The sequence below is a fragment of the Tinamus guttatus genome, unplaced genomic scaffold (genome assembly GCF_059628265.1).
Source record: "Tinamus guttatus ecotype Peru unplaced genomic scaffold, ASM5962826v1 Tinamus_guttatus_pri_ptg000356l, whole genome shotgun sequence".
Taxonomy (NCBI): Eukaryota; Metazoa; Chordata; class Aves; order Tinamiformes; family Tinamidae; genus Tinamus; species Tinamus guttatus.
In genome coordinates this window covers 3,482,598-3,501,521 of record NW_028288890.1, presented here as the reverse complement: position 1 = coordinate 3,501,521, position 18,924 = coordinate 3,482,598, and the positions used below count along the sequence as shown (strand labels likewise).

At 48.9% G+C, this 18,924-nt stretch overlaps 1 protein-coding gene across 2 annotated transcripts in view; it reads right to left on the bottom strand.

Annotated features, from left to right (window-relative positions):
- Positions 1 to 8,617: 8,617 nt before the first annotated feature.
- The window catches only part of CAMKK1 (calcium/calmodulin dependent protein kinase kinase 1), a 28,074-nt gene continuing 17,767 nt past the window's right edge, over positions 8,618 to 18,924 (bottom strand). Inside the window, exons 11-15 of one of the 2 annotated variants that reach the window (XM_088530120.1) lie at positions 18,496 to 18,569; positions 14,633 to 14,720; positions 13,611 to 13,739; positions 13,079 to 13,182; positions 8,618 to 8,783 (exon numbers count right to left, since the gene is read on the bottom strand). In XM_088530120.1, coding sequence (XP_088386246.1) covers positions 8,711 to 8,783; positions 13,079 to 13,182; positions 13,611 to 13,739; positions 14,633 to 14,720; positions 18,496 to 18,569 — 468 coding nt within the window. In that variant the 3' untranslated portion in view covers positions 8,618 to 8,710. Of the gene's footprint in view, positions 8,784 to 13,008; positions 13,183 to 13,610; positions 13,740 to 14,632; positions 14,721 to 18,495; positions 18,570 to 18,924 lie in introns of those variants that run through there. The other variant, XM_088530121.1, reaches the window with a different exon arrangement.

Genomic DNA, 18,924 nt, shown 5'->3' with positions numbered 1-18,924 from the left:
ATACCCATAAAACAAAAAGGAGACTTGCCATAAGCTGTCTGGAGATACCACCTGCTTTTAAGATTTCATTAACCTAATTTCTCCTCTTCCTTTTGTACATAAAATCAATTCTAGGAATATGAGTCTTTAACAGCAGGGGGGCAAATACTGCATGAAGGCTGTTGCCAAATATAATCCCTTTCCAAAGGTAATAAAAGGCCTCACCAGGAGTTCCACTATATTCCATTTAAGCAATATAACAAACCATTTTATGAAAGAAAACAATGCTATTTTTAAATGGTTACCTAAGAAATTCAAGTTTTTTTTTTTAAATACTTTCTAATAACATTTTAAATAAAGTGTTTAATGAACTATAAATCCACAGAGGTTTCAGTGGAGGGAAAAGAACGTTTTGTTGGACGTCAAGTTGTCTTATGTAAACATGTTACTACCATAGAGTGAAATCCCAAAAGCTTTAAAGGGAATCTGGCAATACTAATTATTTGCAGGATGTCATGCAAAGCCTCCAGAGAATCCAAATATTTTGTCATTCTAAAATACAATTACCAGTTCTCTGAAGGTCAGATAAGCTTGTATAATGTATATAGCATTTCTAAATAACCACTTTTTTTTTTTTTTTTAGCATATCCAGAATTTACAGGTTCATAGATAATTTCCTGGCTTGCAGGGTTTTGTTGTTGGTTTTTTTGTTTGTTTGTTTTTGTAGAGCACTCAAGAAAATCCAGTTGGGCCGGGTGATCTGCATGTTTATCAACTAGGTGCCCACATAAACAGCAAGTGCCTGCAGCTGTCTTCAAATACTCAAAAAGGAGGATTTGCCTGGGGAAGACATTCCCTAGAGTTGTCAAAAATGCTGGTTTTGTGGTTTCGCCTTCCTATAAAGCAGCTTTCCTCCCCTTCGCTTCGTTCCTCGCATCCCGCTGCTGCTGGGATTGAGCGCTGCCAACGCGCTCCCCGCGCGCCGGGAGGCCTCTCCTGCAGCTGAACGTAAGTGCACGTCAGACATGGACTAGATAACGATGATTTACACGGGTTCTCGGTCTAAACTGCGCCGAGTGCTTGTTCCAATCAAAGGAAACACGTGTAAACACATAAAAAAAGAACAAAAAAGTTTTACTTGTGTATCTACACTATCAATTACAGATTAGCAAAGAGTGTTTGGAAATGGGAGAAAATACCTGTCACAAGGTCTGGGGACACAGATAAGTTGAAAGTAGCAAATCAATATTTTCAGCAGAGGCATCATAGAGGAATTAGTTTTACTTTACAGCTCAAACTTGCACTTCTGCATGTTTCTAGCCTACAGTTTTTACTTATCATTTCAAAGGGAATTGTAAGTATTTTCAGAAATAACCTATGTTTTCCCCACATGTTCCAAGGCACAGGTTCTCTGGTGCGTTTTAAACAAAATCACACATAATTGCCTTCAGCAAGCTGCTATTCTAGCTAAAATGACAGCAATGAAGCAAAATCATTTAGCCTAGCAGCAAAAATCAGGTTAGGATGCCAACATTTTAATGCCTTAAAATAAGAATGTCAAAATATCAAAACTGCAGTTTCTTGAATGAAGAACATGGACAGTAGAGGGCACCAGGAGATCATCCCAAGGCTTCAGCCAGCAAAAAAAAAAAAGTGTTTCTTTTTGCTTCATACCTTTTGTATGCACCAAAAATTGCTGAATGTCTCCTAAGATAAATCAGTTGTTCTTATTGAGGAGGAGACTATTTTCCTTTTACTTTGTGTGACATGAGAGAACACACCTGTGTTTGCAGAAAGCTAGATCAAAAAGTTCAGTTTTTCTACCCCCTGATGACATATTTTCCCTTTAGATGAGGAGCTATTCCACTAGAACGATATATTTTCCTCTTGGATGAAGTTTTCACGCATTTCTTTCCTCTTGATCAGGTAGCTCGTACAGTGCCGAAATATCCAGCCCGTTCTTCACGATTGCTGCCTGGGTGCCAGTTTTTGGGTGGGAAATGTCACCGCAAAGGCAAGCGGCTACACAGGCACCCGAGAGCTCCTCGGCCGCATGCAGCGAGGTAGAAACAACTCTGTGCCTCCCTCCATCACATCCCTCCTAATCCTTTCCAACACAGACTTCCTTCACAGCACACACATATCTGGAACAGGGAAAACCAGCAGGCTGGGACACCGCCGTGCGCCCCACCGGGATCTCCGGGAAGCTGCCTCCTGCGCTGCCATCTCTCCTCAGAGCACTGAGATAAATTGGGCATGGAAAAGGCACATTCAGACTACATTAGTGCCAAAGCATTTGATTTCGTTGAGCAAAGAACACAGTCAGGGCTCGGTTGCTGGGGGCTGCTGCTCCAGTTTGCTGCTTGGCTGCAGTTCCTCCCTAGAAATGGCTTTCTGGAAGCAAATGATAACTGGCTTTTTCCTTTCTCTGCACTACACAAGTGCATTAAGAAAGAGACAAATGTCTTTTCAAATGTCTTGAAGTGTCTGGTAACAAAACATTTTCACACTTGAATCTATTCTCCCCCTATAATTAAACCACAGGAAAAACAGTTTGTCTTTAAATAACATTTGAGGTAAGCCCTGCAGCAGCTGTCTTTTCCTGGGAAAAGTCAAGGAGGAAAATTCCCTGATACGCATTTTCCTCACCAAGTAATTCCCTGCTCCCTACTGCCCCGGCTTCCCCCAGGCAACCCGGAGCTGCTGGGCTTTCCTGTGATGCCCATGACACAAATATTCCCGCTGGTGCGCTGGGAGGGCCCTGCCACAGCGGGATGGTCTGGATCTTCTGGAAACCGCCGTACCCACAGGATCACCCGAGGCCAAGTTTGCAGTATTTCCTCAATTTGGGGTTAGTTGCACCTTGGACTGCACCTAAGGATTCAGGCTTTTGCTTCAGCATCGCCACACATCTGTGGCCACCGCAGCAGCCTGGGCTCACGTACAACTGGTCACGGGGATTTTGTCACCTCCCCTGTCCCTGCACAGGGAAAATCCTCCTGCTCACCAGCTCATCCCCTCGGGCTACTGCTACTTAAGCTTCACTGCATCTTACCCCCTTGTGGCACTTGCTCTCTAATAATTAGCACAGGGGATAATGCCGGAGCAGAAGTCAGCTCTTAGTGTATATTATAATAAGCACTAAATAATAATCTATTGCTCAAGAAATCCATTTTGAAAGGTAGCTCATTTTGGAGAAAATGAAGGGGAGCCGCTTTCAAGTGGCTGAACTGCTCGGGCTAAAGGCAAGCGCAGGTGAAGCATTAACAGGGAACACTTCTTGCCCTGTCGACACACTAGCAAGGGGCCGTGCATTAACCCACCTCGACTGCTTGTGCATTAATCAGGCACCTTGATTTCACCGTTTTCATACGTACACATGTAGATAGTCACGTTCAGCGGATGCCTTGAACCTGCAGGATCAGCAAGCAAGCAGTTAAGTCCCCCACTTTCCAATCCCGTGTACATATTGTCCCCCTTTCCGGTACAAACTATGTCCCCCCTTTTCTAATGTTAACTAATGCATCTCTCTTTCCTATACCAAGTAAATACACCCCTCCTGTACCCTTCTTTCCAATAGGAAACCCCTTCCCAACACTAAAAACCCCGTTCCCCTCTCCCATACTACATAAATGCCCCTACCCCTGCCATGCTGGGCTCCCTGGCAGCCCCCGAGCCACCACGGCTGCAGCGCTGGCGTTTGCACCAACCTGGAGGCCTTGCCAAGCAGTCAAAACAGCAAAGCATGTGGCCAAACCCAGCGTGTCCCCGTGCAGGTACCACCAGCCGCATCTCCCAGCGGACACCCCTGTGACCAGACCTACCTAAGAAGTGCCCCTAAGGACACTCTGCTTTGGGTTCTTCTTCCATGCAGTAACGTCATCCGGATCCCGGGACTACCCAGAGCAGGGGGCAGAGCAGCTCCCCGCTGGGGCCAGACCCCACGGCAGCAGCCGGGGCCTCCATCACGGGCATTTTCCCTGGGAAGAGACAGTCCCTGGCCCGAAAGGTTCCGATGTCCCATTCCTGTCCCCAGCTGCAGAGCCGGAGGTGAAGCCGCCTGTGGAGGTGGGAAGTCACATCCCGTTTGCTCCCACCCCGGCTGCATCTCCTGGGAGTCCGTAGCAGTGGCTGGTCCAAATCCAGCTGCTCTGCTCCCTGCAGACCGTCTGCTCCACTCCAGCTCGGGAAAAGCCCCAGCCTTTCCGAGGAAAGGAACATGCCCACTCCAAACCCAGACTCATCCAATCCTCCCACAGGAGATAAACCCCCCGGAAATGTGGAAGGGAGCCTGAACATCAGCTAAGAACTTGGGAAAGAGCCAAGGAAACGCTGTCCTAGGACATGCCCCCTCACAGGTATAAACATCCAAGATCTCTTCCCATCCTCAAACACTGTGGGGCTACAACCAAGACCTTTGTGGAAGCCCAGCCTGACTTACAAGCAAGCTGCTGTGGCCGTCAGCGACACCAGAGCTGAGCACAACTGGGCCTTGATGTTCTCACTTCAAGGAAAATCCCAACAAATTTGGAAAAGGGCAAAATCTGGACCGGGGAAGCGCTCAGCACCTTGGCCTGGTGGCAGTGCAGAGAAGTCTTAAGAGCAGAGAGAACACAAGAGGTGGCAGCAAGGTGTGAACTGCTGCGCTAGGAACCACACTCAGGCCAAGCGTCGGTTCTAGGGACTTTATTGTCATTTTCTTTTCAATTCTAGAGTACAAAAGCATGCAAAAAATAGCCTCTCTATTAATGATACATATTTACAGGGTAACGGCCACATGCCATTACGATGCTGAGCGCATATACATCATGCTCGAGCCCTAGCAGGGTACATACAGGCTGATAGATTTAACATCAGGTAGAAGAGGAGACTCAAATACTGAACAGAACAGGCATGTAGATCAGATACACAGCAGCAAGAGTACAGCATGGAGCATCAGAATTGTATCCTGAAAAGTTGCACTTTGTTTTTCTTGAATTTACATCATTTTTGGGGGGAAACTTTGAAAGTCTTGTGGTTACCACGCAAGGGCCTATGCATCTGCTTGCAGCACCTTGAGGCATAGATGACTTTTATTTGGGGAAGGAAAGGTTGAAACCAGCCTGCTGGCTTCTTTCTTCCCCTCACCCTGCAAAAAGCTGCATTTAGAGAAGTGGGGAGCTATGAAGATCAGAGGATAACTCGGGTGAATTCAGGTCAGGAGGCTCCCCCGGTCTGGTGCAAGGTCCTGTTCAAAGCATTGCTCGCTGCAGGATGCTCAGGGCCAGAAGAGAAGTTTCTTCCTCTACTTTGTTTTTTACTCCCCTATTTGCAGGCAACACCACAAATGTGCCTGGGTGAAAACAGAGAAGTTTGGTACCCAAACTATATTATATATGCTATATATAAATATATATACGATATATAAATATATATATGCTATATAAGCCATTTTTCAGCACCATTTTTCAGCTGTTATGTCACCACATCTCCCTTCTCTGCTGGGACTCGAGGCTGAGATCTCCTGCCTCAAAGAGGGGCCCTGCTTTCTGCCAGCAGAACAACCAGGAGACACGAAGCAGATGAAAGATGCTGAAGATGGAGGCAAAGTGCTTAACTTTAAGCCCATGAATGAGCCTTTCCTCTTACAGGGCCAGTGCAGAAGGGAGGTTTTGGTGAGGGATGCAGCTAGTGCATCCCATTGGGACCAGATCCCCACATGAGCGTTTGGCTCCTGCTCCTGAGGCACGAGCTGCCTCTGCTTGGGCAAGCCTAGCAACGAGCTACTCCAGTCACAGCTGCTTTTGCTCATCCACCAACTCTCAATCTGTTTTCTCAGTTGCTTTTCATCTGAAAAGCACCTGATCTTAAAGAATTGAAACAAAAATCCATAATCCACAGGCTGGTGAATCCCCTCTCCTGTGCAGCGCAGCCTTGAACCCCTGTGAGCTGCCCTCTCCCACCAGTTTGGAGAAGAGCGATACCTCCTCAAGGTAACATCAAACTGCTTCCAGGGAGACCTGTCTGAGCAGCTCCTCAAGCCATCGCGATCCCCAGACGGCGTCACCGAAACGCCACGCTGCAGCGGAGCTCGGGATGCTCTTACGGGACTCCATCCCGCTCCTAGAAGTTTTGCACTTGCAAAACATTGCAATTAGCATTGCAACCGACCCAAAAAACAGGCACATTTATTTACAGTTGAGCCAGACACAGCTGTGACCTGCAGGGCCTGTGCAGAACTTCATCAGGGACAGGACCAGGTTCCAGGCACAGCTCTCCCCACAGCTGTTCAGAGCCATGAATGAGCCAAATTTCTACTCATTTTCATGTTCTGCTTCATTTCTGGGACCCCTAAATTTCTCTAACCTGCAACTTGCAAGAGGCAATACAAGAAACACCAGCTGGACCAAAAGATGTTGGCCCCAGGTCAGCTGTGAAGACACCAACTGATGCCACCACTGACTGGTGGCAAGCCTGACTGCTACCCGCTCTCAAAACCACGAGTGAGGAGACCCTATTTGAAGGTATTTTTGGCACTCAAGTCTTTCAAAGATTCACACATTATTTTGCTCTGCAGTTTGCTTCTTGTATCTCAAGGCACTGAAAAATAAAAACCCCTCGCAGAGCCGGCACCCTGTGCAAAAATCCTTTTCAAACCCTAAACAGAAGACCTAGCTCTATTTATATTAACTAAGAAAAAGAAAACTGTGCCTCCTGGAGATCAGGAGACACGTGCTTGCTCCAAAAGAGAGATTTCTTTCAAGTTTTCTCCAGCTGGGCACCCCTCAAACTGGGGGGATGCCACAGGTCGGTGGCCAGGGAGCTCTTCCCAAGCCTCTGGAGCAAGAGGAGCCGCAGGGAGCCGCAGTCGGGAATGGCCCTGCTGAGGGAAGGTCACGGCTGCGCGAGCATCCGGAGGGCAGGAATACAGGGCAAGCAGGGAAGCAGCAGTGACCATTTCCATCGGCAATCCCTGCTACTCGGGAGCCCCCACAACACCGGAGCCCAGCACCTTGCTAAGGACAAGAGCGATTTGCAGGTGTCCCTGCAAAGGGATGGCTGAAAACAACATTTTACTTTAATAAACACTCCACTGAAGCCAGATCTCATCTTTTGTATGAATTCAGTACTGCTCCGGGCTGCCCTAATGTGCATACAACCAAGCAGGACTCTCCTTCCAGGAGAGCAGGGTTTTGCAACAGCCCCGAGGCTGGCAGATTTGCTGGAGAAATGGAGTACAACAAAGTGTCTATTGCCCAGTTCTTATAATTTTCCAGATCTGTGGAAACATGTGGGAAAGCATTGCTTTTGGCACGGAGTGCTTTTTTTTTCTCCCCCCTCCTATATAGGTTTTGGAATAATGACACAAAGAGCCCTTCTCCCCCATCCTGCTCCATCCAGATTTAAGGAAGTGCTCTAGTTCCCCGAGCCATCGTCACCCTGTACTAAATCTGCAATAAACAAACCCGCACTTGCAGCCTGAGGACCAGCCCTTGGCACACTGCACCCTCAGGACCCCAGTGCCACCACGGCACCTCTAGCACCCACTGCACACAGGGGCACCACAACCCCAGCCCTCCAACACAACAGTGAGATGGTTGCACAGGAACCAAGCTCAATCATATCCTGTATTTAAGTCCTATAAAATAAGGATGCAGTCCCATTCCCTTTGGCTCCCTGAAGACATGCTCAGGCCCCATAAAGCTTAAGAGAAAATATCGACATATTTTTTGACAGATATCACGGATTCCTACTGAGTGCAAGAGCTGACCTCCCATCTCTGCATGGAGCCATCAGTGGTTGCCCTTTGGGTGCGATCTCTCACCTGATGGCAAGATGAGGAGCTGAAGCTTCTGATCCCCAGTTTAGGAGCAGTCTACACATAAAATAGCAGCATCGGCAAGTGCATCAAGAAAAATCAACAGCTTAAAATTTAAAAAGTAGTAAAAAAAACAAAAGGTCAAGTTTTGAATCAGCCTCATTCCCATTCTGCTGCTTTCTGAAGTCTAAAAACCCTCCACCAGCTCCCTCTGGACTAGAGGGCTTAATTTTAGCATTAAATTGAAATATGAGGGTGTCAGGCACCTTCTTTGCAAGGAGCTCAGTGAGGGAAAGGAAACCATTTTCTAAATGACATAAACCCCAAGCCTCTTGCCTCTTTCCAGCACCGAGTACAACACCCATGTGCCCAGGACCATGTCCAGCCAACAGTGTCAAATCCAGGCTTTGAGAACACCACAGTTCACTTACCCAGGGGCTCAGTGAACGAAGCCCTTTGGGGCTCATCGCACATCCCAGGGAATCGCCCCATCATCTTCATCCTCACTTAACTGGTGCCAATGGAAAATTCGCCTCTAGCTCCGCCAGGAACAGGACCTGGCCCCGCTGACCAACCCCAGACCGAGCGCCGGCGTCACGTTGCGCCGGGTGCTTAAAACTGAGAACGCAAAAAGCAGGGGGAAGAGACAAAGGTCTCCAGGACAAGCAGCCCCAGAGACAGCGCTGGCTTTGACGCGTTGCGAATAAAAACGCGTTCCTCAGTCCGGACACCCAGCTGCAAAGCGTCAGGCGAGAGGAGCGCCGGGCACCGCGCCGCTTGGCCGGCGCTGCTCCGCTCCGCATGCTGCTCCTCCCCGGCGCCCCGGCTCGCTCCGCTCGGCTCTGGCTTCGCCACGCTCCGGGCGACGAGGGCAGACAGGCGCCGGATGCCACCTCGATGGTCACGATGCCGGCCCGGGGCGGCCCCACGAGCTCAGGGAGCAGCTTCGTCCTCGCACACGTCCGGCAGCTCCACGTCCCTGGCGCCGTCTCTGCTCCCTTGCTTTCTGCAGCAACCAAGGGATGGAAACGGGGAGGTTACAGGTACGCATAGGACCAAACGGCTCTCGGACACCACCGCGCACAGCAGCAGCCTTTCCCAATGCTCTAGTTTGGGTTTGGGCAGTTCTGCTGTGCCTACCCTTGCCATTGCTCCAAAGCGCAGATGCAAGAGGCAGTCGCCTCCTCCTCTCGCTCTCCTCCTCATTATCTATTTCCGAAGACTGAGGTTTTGCCGAGAGCTTTAGGGGCCTCGGGGCTTTCTCATGGTTCTCCAGCCCCTTCGGCAAAGCCGGATGCGGCCACGCAGGGCCTTGCACCTCCCTGGGCAAGGCCTGCCTCGCCGCGCTGCACGTCCTTGCTAACGACAGCGGCCGCCAGCCCGCGGCACTGGGTGTCTGCAACAGCACTTCTAGCCTAAAGAGAGGCAACACGACATGGAAAAGCAGGGGGGCCGCCTACGCAAAGGTGAAGCACAGAGCTCACAACACTCACATGCTCCCGGGGCCCCCCAAATTGCTCACCAAGTACCCCCAAAATTCAGCTCTGGGTTTCCCCTCCATCTTTGCCAGGAAGGCAGGGAATAGGGAGCAGTGCCGAGCACCCAGAGCTGCCCACGCCTGCCCTGTGCCTGAGCTGGGACCACAGGGAGCCCAGCACAGCTCGAGGGCTGTTTGGGGGCCTTGCAACGGGTGCCTGGTTCTTCATGTTACCTTAGACTTGAAAGGAGGGAGGGAGAGATGGAAAGATACTCGGTGGTCCCCAAATTGTAACACAAGAGCAGATCTCCTCTCCCTGATGCTGTGCAGAGAACAGGCTCTAGATGAAGTGGGTGGGAATTGAAGAGGTCCTCAGAGCTCAGCAGATAGGACCAGGGGCGGCCCTAGCTCTAGCTCGCTCTCCTTCTTAACCGCTAAATACTAAAGCGGCCCATACAGCCTCATCCAGGCTCAGGATTTCTCCAATCTTGCAGTTATTCATCCACCAACATGGGGCTGAACAGCTTTTCCTCCTAAAACCTACCTGGCCCCATCAATCCTCTCACCTCAAAGTGCTTTAAATAGCAGGAAAGGAGCCAGGCAGCTGCACCACACACACAGAGCTGCGCTAGGAGTGCTCCTAGGGGAAGGATGGATGAACAGATGGACCTACTGCACCACACAAACCAGGGAGCCAAGGAGAGGACACTACAGCGCCTGGGATGGGGGGAACACAAACACCAAATTACCTTAGAGATGGATGCAAATATACAGATGTGTTTAAGAGGAACCTATCCCTGAGAGCAGAACAACGAGACAAAGGAAGAAAATGATGGTGAAGGTTATGGCAGCAGCAGAGATGGGCCCCACTCCCGCGGCCGATGATGGATCCGCTGCAGCGCAAACATCAGGCAAAGTCCAACCTATCCGTGGCCATCACACAGACTTGGAGCCTTTTCCTGACTTGCCTTGACCGAGCAAAGGGCCTCCCTCCCCTCCGGATTCCTTGTTCCTGCCCTACTCAATGCAGGCCCCCAGGCAGCACTGCCAGTTCCACTTTCTTGGAGGAGGAGGCTTTCCAAAACAACAGGGATATGCCCCAAATAGGAGCTGACAACCCCATTTCACCACTAGCAACAGCAGAATAAACGGCAGAGTAAATGGGGTCTGTCAAAACACAGCAATTAGCGTGATAGGCAGCACTGCAACAGATGAGAGCGATACAGCGTGGTGAGACCGCGCTGACTCACTTCGGAGAAATGTGGAGCAGGCAGAGGAGAGGTAGAAACGCTGCGAAGAGAAAGCCAGGACGTGGCTGCAAACACTCAAGGATTTGGTTTAAAGAACAAGCTGAGTTCTGCAACTGGGAGAGTTAAAAGTGACAGGTTCCAATGTAAGGAACAGGGAGGAACCTGGTTGCGGCGTGTGGGATCTGCGAGGCTCCATGAGTCCTTTGTCTTCGGGGGGATCCTGCACAAAATTTTACCGATGTTTTCACTTTAGCTCCCTTCCAACTTACATTTCTATCATTCTCATGGCTGTTTTTTCACCTTGTGGCAGTATTCAGTAGTGATATATAGTGCCCAGGAGAGAACTACTACTCCTGGGACTTAATAGCACCAAACAAAAAAAAAATCTCTCCACTAAGTGCAAATTTTAGAATGATTTCAGATCAGTGATGTCTTAACCATACCCTCTAAGGGCACAAACCTTCCATAAACCTGGAAAGTCTCCTGCTGTTGCAAAGACTTCCGCCCATGCAGCTCTTGAGTATTTCTGTGGACAGAGACCAATGGTTGGGGTTGTGGACTGGCAATGGGAGGAACGGGCAAAAACTGAGAAAAATTCAGTCAAGTGACTTCCAGCCTCCTCCTCCTCCAATCCCAGAGGAAGCTGCCTCCTTCCTCCTCGTATTTTCTTAAAGGACAGATCCCTTTTAAGAAACGTCAGTGAGGCATGAAACACAAGAAAGCAGACTCAGCTGTCACAGGATTTCCTGCAAAATATATTCTCAGTATGGGCACAGATGCCAGGTCTTGAAGCAGCAGCAAGCAGGGCTCCATCCACATCACTTGCAGTCTAATTAAATTGCATGTGAAATTGAAAAAGTTTTCTAATTGTTGTTCTTTTTGCTTCTATAGGAACACAAAAAAGTCATTTTCTAGCTATAACTGGAAGGAGAAGCAATGTTATACGAGCTGATTTCCCACCAGTGGGGAGAAGATCTGAGGGGCGGTTTGTGTTTTCCAGCTGGTGCCCCTGGTACAACATCACTCTGCACGACAGGCAGCATCGGCTCAGTTTTGCTTCCCAGATGCTGGCACCATTCCTGAGTGCTGCCAAAAGCTCTCCAGCCCCACGGACACAAATAGATCCAATCCTGACATCCTTCAGGTTGACCTTATGCCCATTTGGTGTAAACATCCCAGAACTGAGCACCTGGAAAGCAGGAGTTCAAAGCAGCTTGTTTATCCCTTTGCTCCTGGTAGGTGACCACCAGCAGCTTAATATCGGGTTCAGTTTGCCATGGTGGAGGTAAATATTATAATAAAGAAAATAACTCACAGAACAGTGAAATTCTTACCTCAGGAGAGGAAAACCATTTGAAGAGCTTTGTCTTCCAGTATTAAATGCCTGAAGCAACATGTATGAGGACTTCCACAAGTTTAAATCACTCAGATTCAACCAGACTCATATTTTTCAAAGTTTGAAATAACAACCTGAAGTCCTTAAAAGATTATCCCCGTTGTAGTGCTTAATATACAACACTTCATGGAAGGCACCTAGCTTACGTGTTTCTTTTGAACAGAAATCTTTTGATAGAGGTTCTTGAGAGAGGAAGCTGAAAAGAACTGGGCTACAAACCTTAGAAAAGACACAAATAAAAGAGGAGATTGAGGCATACAGCTTGCCTCCAAGGCTTAAAAAGACTAAAAAGGGGATTTAGACATTGATTAAATGGCTAATCGGAAACTTCACAGCTACATCAGATCAAGTGAATTTTAGTTGTTTTGCACAATAATGAAGCATCCCGTTCCAGGCAGGAACGAGCTACAATGTGCCAGGGTCAAGGAAAAGTTTTCTCACTGGCTTCTAGTGACTGATCAGCCAGAGCTTTCATTCCACCTTCATCTGAGATACTTGGAACAGGTCCCTTTGGTAAACAGGTTCAAAGCACTAGAACAAGAGACCACCTTGAAATATCAACACAGGCAGAGTTTGAAAAGGAGAAACCATGGCAGGTTTAGACAGCTTTCCTGGATACTGCAAGGCATGCTCTGTATTTTTCTTCAGGCTTAATAAAATGTTCTTCATCTTTGAGCAATGCAATGCACTGCCCAGGAATGACAGTGAATTTATGGACCCAGACACGTGTCCCATTAGTGAGGGCTAATTAGGTGGGCAACAGGCCAGGAGAAACTCAGTGGAAACAAACTGCTCGTGCTAAGCTGGCAAAGGAGCTGTGACTGCAGCACGCCTCAGACCTGTCCCTGGAGCAGCACATGATGTACAGGGTGTTTGCTGGAACACACATTGGCTCATGTCTCTCTTGCCTGCCTGGATTGAAAACTGTCAATTCTAGTTGCTGAAAATCCAAACTTGTGCGACTGGCAGGAGGAATCGGAGGGAACACCGGTGCCTCTGTGTGCAGGCAGGCAGCATCCGTGGGGTGCTTGACACACGGAATAAAGCATGCTCAGAAACCCCTGGGGAAGTATCTGGCACGTTTTTTAAAGGAAATATTTACAAACACTTTCCCTTATTCTCCCTGTACCTTTATTCTGTACCCTCAGGCAGAGCCAGGCAAGGCTGTATATACCTACATGAGCAAGTTTCCCGGAGCAGACATGGACCTCTCCTCCCGTCTGGTCTGAACCTCAAATGGATTTCCAAAGGAGCGCTTTCTTAGCATGGCCTTCACTAGGATCTTTGAAAAAAAAACAGAGCAGTGAGGACAGCAGAGCTGACATATCACCTCCTTGAAGCTAGTCTAAAGGAATGGAACAACAGCTCCTTAATAATTCAAGCAGATGTTTAACAGCATTGCAGCTAAGGCACGAGCTAGAGAAAGCCCTGGACTAGCTATTCACCCTGCAGACAGGGCTGGCAGTGCTTCTGCGTGCAGTGTGCTCAGCCCCTGGCTGCTGGGTGCTGCTAACAAAATAAAAGCGGGTGCTGCTGACAACCGCCTGCTGCTTGCAGCAGTCCAAGCCCCCAGGAGGAGGAATCAGCACTCTCCTGGGTTAAGAGGATGAGTTTCCCCTGCCAGCAGCACACGTGCCCTCCGAACCTTCTTCAAGGGCTTTAGGGCAGCCTCTTGGTAAGAGTAGGGGAAGGACTGAGGTCTATACGTACCACAGCTGGCAAACTTGGGATCGTCTTAACCGAGTTCTTCACCTCCTCCTCCGTCACCTCCACCACAGTGCAGTGCTCGTCCTCCAGGGGCAGGGGCTCCTCGCCGTTCCTGGTTAGCCATGGATGCAGCTACATGGAGAAGGAGCACAAAGCAAGCTGCAAGTCTCCCTTTTACACTAGGGATGTTGGCAGAGGCTCCATATTTCACTTATGGAGCCCATGCCTCAGGCATCCAAGTTATCCATGGTCTTCTGCATACACTCTCCATTTTTTTTCCTCTCATATACAGATATAATCCAATACATGAGATACATTCCAAAATATGTGTATTCCAGTTTATGCACACTTACTGCCTATGAGAATCACTATCATTTAAGCACTTGCATAATAAGGATCTAAACAACCTGCGGGGCAGTGACAGGCGAAACAGCAAGGGCAGGAGGCCACGTCTCATAAAAGCAGGAAGTACCTTGCTAAGGCATGAGGTTTTTAGACCAAATTCTGTTTGGCACAACCTCTGAGGTGACAGAACAGAAAGCCCAAGCAAAAGCAAAACAAAGCAGAGTCATGTGAAGATGTTTAGAAGAAGATTTCTTCTCCATTGGGTTGATTTGTTTCTCTGAATAAATGGGCATCATCCAAAAAATGTTAATAGCAACAAACACGATGCCTTAAGACCATCGTGTCACCCCACCGGGCAGGCTCATGCCCCCAGTCCACAGCTCTGACATGCCACCGGGCCGGGCCTCACAGCCAGCAGTCCCCATGACAGTGCCATCCTCCAGCCTGATCTGGAGTAATTCCAACTAAGTGAACAAAAAAGCCTTAGTCAATGTTCCCCAAGGAGGTGGTAGCAACAGAAACGCTCAAAATGAGCGTTCCCCCTCTTGGAATTAGTTTGTTGCAGAAAGCTCCGAAAACAAGCACTCATAACAAATCTGACTCACTACAAGGTACCAAAGAAATGACCAAATTGATTGAGATAACTACTACAGCACCAGTGCCCATCAGCATCAATTTACCTTAATTTCAGGGACCGTTATCCTTGTTTCTGGATTTTTATCAAGCATGCGTAGGATCAGTTCCTTGAGCTCTTCACTTCTCTGGGGTCTAAGCAAAGAAAAGAGCAGTGTACAATTAACCAGGGAATTATGAGTGATGAAGGCGTGCATAACTCTTGCTTGTTATTTGCTCAGAAGGTATTTTCTCTGCAAACGCAGCTTGAGAAGGACAGGCTGGTTGGCTTGGTGCCTTCTAAAGCATCACGACTGCTGCTAAGGGGTTTCCTCCTCCTGGGCTGCCCACTCTCCAACACAGGGACCCCGCAGACAGGTCTGAGAACGTATTTGAAGACAGTTCATTGTATCAGAGTGACTGCGATGACGAGATGTTTTTGAGGGCAGAACTTGCTCTGGGCTGTATGTGCAATGAAAGGGCATAACTTAGTTTGCAGAAACTGAATTATGAAGCTTGTGCTAGAGAAAACACTGTTTCCAAGATAAAATAGAGTGCCCGAGCCCAAAAACCTCATACACAGAGCCCTGGGTCCTGCTGCGGTCTGTCCTCCAAGCTCAAAGGCCTCAGTGATTTCTGTTGCTAACGATGCAGGCAAGACCTTTTCAAACGTGCTTGGTTTGCACATTCGAAGCGCTACCAAAATCAAATGCCAGCCTATGACAGGAATGTGTTAGTCAGCTGAGAGCCTGTGTCCCAGGTGACCCTTGAGGAGCAACATCCGCACAGAGATGGGATTTGGCAGCTGCAAATGTCACCCCCCCACAAGCAGGGCTAAGGACAGAGTCAAACCACGGATGAGAACCAGGTGCTGCCCCTACCTGTGCTGGTGCCTCCACAGGAGGAGGGAGGAAGAAACCCTCATGCAGCTAAACAAAGCTCAAATCGCAGCAAGGGGTGTTTTTATCTGCTAAAATCAGAGTTGCCATTTAATAATTTCAAAATACTTTATGTGGACTTGGTTAGGGGATGTTTAAAATGAGCTGCATTTGCTCAGTGGGAGGGGGTAGAAAGAAGGCACAGCCTAAAGCTCCTGAACACTTTCAGTTGTGTCAAGGGGCTACAGCACATTGAATCTGCCCTGAGCAAAGGGAATAGCAGGATGAGCCCTCCGAGCCCTCCCATTTCCTCGGCTGCATTTCGTGGTACATCACAGGCAGGACCCACATGCCCTCAGGATGGACCCTAGCGCAGGGCAGCAGCTCTGCGGCACTGCGGTGTCTTTGGCAGGTCCGAACAGCAGCCTGGGATAACGGTGAGATGCTGCTTCTCAAAACACCTAACATCGGAGCTGTGCAAAAGTGACAAGAGCAGAATTGAAAATAAAATAGAATATACCCTCACATAATATTTCTGGGAACCAGACCGATATCTAGGCGACACAGAATTAACCTCTTGGTGATTAAAAAAAGTTGAAAACAGGTTCACAAAGTTTGTGGTAAATTACAGCTAGGTAACAAAATGACTCAGCCTTCTCTCCCTCCTGCCCGGGCACACGCTGTACCTGACGACATTTTTCAGCTGAAAAGTCTGCGGATCTGGAATTTCTCAGCACTGTGGCTCTGTGGCGGCTTCCAGGGAAACACAGAGCATCGCCCAGCTCCGATGGAGCCGGGAAGGCTGCCAGCACCACAAATCATCTTAGCGGGCGCCCACGCACCAAGGCAACGTCCTGAGCACCCCGAGGACCACGCAGAGCTTCTGGCTCTCCCAATACCTGCCTGGGCAGAAAGCTTTCCTGCCTGCTTTTAATCATGCCCCACGAGCATCGGGTGCGAGCTGCAGTGCTGGGCTAACCACGCTTATCTCGTGTCGTGCCCGGGTCTCATTGACATGAATGAGAGCTGCGGAGGGATAGTAAATATTTATCATGGTGTTTCTAAGGAAAGGGAAGGTGACACGAGCACAGGCGGCTCCATCTCCATTCTGGAGGTTGTCAGGAAACAGGCAGTGAGTTTCCATGGACTGTCTGCAAAGAGGATTCTGTGCTTTTGTAGCCATGGTAAAGTAAATTGAAACCAAAATATTCCCGACTAGAGCGGGATGCTAATTCCGTGGGAGGTCAGGATGGATTCAGTCCACTGGGCACCACCTTCACGTGCATCTTTGTTACTGACTTTTCCCAATTCATTAACAGTTGTCATGCAGACAGCAGTCGCGAGCCAGGAGCTCTCTGCTTCCCAGCAGCCTAATTAGGGGTGCTGCATTTTTTAGACGGGGAGGGCAGTGCACCAAAAAATCCAAATAAATCACACAGCCTGACCTATTGCTGAAGGAAACGATTGAATGGAGAAGCTCTTCAGCACAGCCCAGCTTCCCATTACTTGTTAACAACTTTGCGCAGCGACAGATGGGAACAGTCGCTTGTGCACTGCCTGCTAACCCAAATATACGATGGCTGAGAGATAGTGGGCGTTTTGCCAGGCCCCAAGCAAGCAGAGATGACTGCCAGGGAAACAAACACTTTCTTTTTGCTGGAGCTCTGTTAAGAGAAAGTCCTGCCCCACCGGCACAGCAACCAGAGGGAATCCAGCAGCAGGGCACAAGCAGTCTCCATGCTCTGGAGCCCAGGCACCTGGAGAACATCCCCAACAGCACTACACTGTCTTGCCAGAATTGCTCTGTACCTGCAACTGGGACCTTTCTGCCACCAAGCAAGCCAAGCCAGATGCTCTTGGCCCTGTGTCCCATGGAGCAGAGATGTGTCCCACGGAGCAGAGATGTGTCCCACATCCCAGACATGGTCCTCAGCCCCACCAGCCCGAGCGGAGGCAGCTCTAGCTGCGGCGGCTGAGCTTGCACCGATGGAGATGTGATTAATGCAGCCCGCAGAGCCTGGGCCATGAGTCATCCCACCCAAAGCAGATGTCTAAAATAGGACAGTCTAAGCACCCATTTCTCACTGCAGAATCCCGAGGAAGTCTGGGACTGCTGCGGCAGAGCCCCACCCTTCCACCAGAGGTGAAAAATTCAGAGAACATCACACAAATAATTCATGCAATAGTGATACATGCACTTATTCAAGGCTGTCTGACATGCCTGCCTGCCTCTCTCCCTCTCTATTACTAGATGTGACTTTCATTAGATTTTTTTTTATGCTTGTTTTAAATCAAGTAATTTTATCTCTAGCTCTTCCTTAGAATTAGATGATCGAGCAGGTCACATTTTCTTTGCTCAGTTGCCATGCTGATTTGAGAAGGAAAGGAAGCCCTCCTCTGGCTTCTTCATTCAAAAGCACCACCCAGGGATGCCCCACACGCAGCTCTGCTGAGAATGGGCTCTGTCCTTGGGGTGCCAAGGACTGTAGGACAAACCCACGTTTCCCCTGAGTGCTGGAGTGGGCAGAGGGGTGCAGATGCAGCGGTTTGGGGCTGTGCTCATACCTCTCTGGGCAAAATCCCTCTATTGGACATTTCACCCAGCTCCAAGGGAAGCTGGTAGAAGATGCATGCACTTACTTAGACACTGAGGTCTATAAATCACATTGTTTTTACAAATTAATAAGCGGGTCTTTTAGGGTGGTAGGCACCAAAGCCTCAACCACACCCTGCTTCCAGCATCTCCAGAGTCCACAAGGTGAGGCAGAACTTGCTAGACTCATTCACATCCCTCCACTCCCACCACAGACGCCAATGGCAATTTGCTCCTGTCCCCATCTGCACAATGCAGATGGACATGGGAACACCAGAGGCAGTTGGAATGCTCCGCTATCATCACCACAAAATTCACATGAAGGACACAGGCAAAAAAGACAAAACATCTTGCCCATGTTCGTATGTCCCTCTGCAGTGACCTATTGGCATTCATGTTGCTCAGTGAACAACCCTGAAGACTGATTTGTTTCTGCAGTAGCTCAGTAAAGTTTACTTACTCTTCTGGGAACTCCACTGGCTTGTTCTTGATCCTGTTATGAAGCCCCAGAATGTATTCATCTATAAAAGGGCACTGTAAAATAAACCAAAGGTTTTCCAGCTGTCAGAGACCTCAACACTGGTTAGGCGTTTGTTATTCACATAAAAGATGTAGTGCATTCCCTGTGCACTGGCTTGATTTGAAAAACAAGAAGTCCCTGAAATGCTCCTCACACACAATGAACAGATTTGTTTCTCATTAATAAATAAATGCAGAAGAGCAGGGGGACCCAGCAGATCGGGACACAGCCCTCCATCCAACCAAACAGGTGACTGTCACCCGCTCATTTCCTTCTCCCTGCCCTACTTTTTTCGGCTGGTAAAATGGAGCTGCTGGTGCTAGCTGTCTTGTTTCTGTGTTTTGTGGTCTCTGGGTGGCATTATTTGGA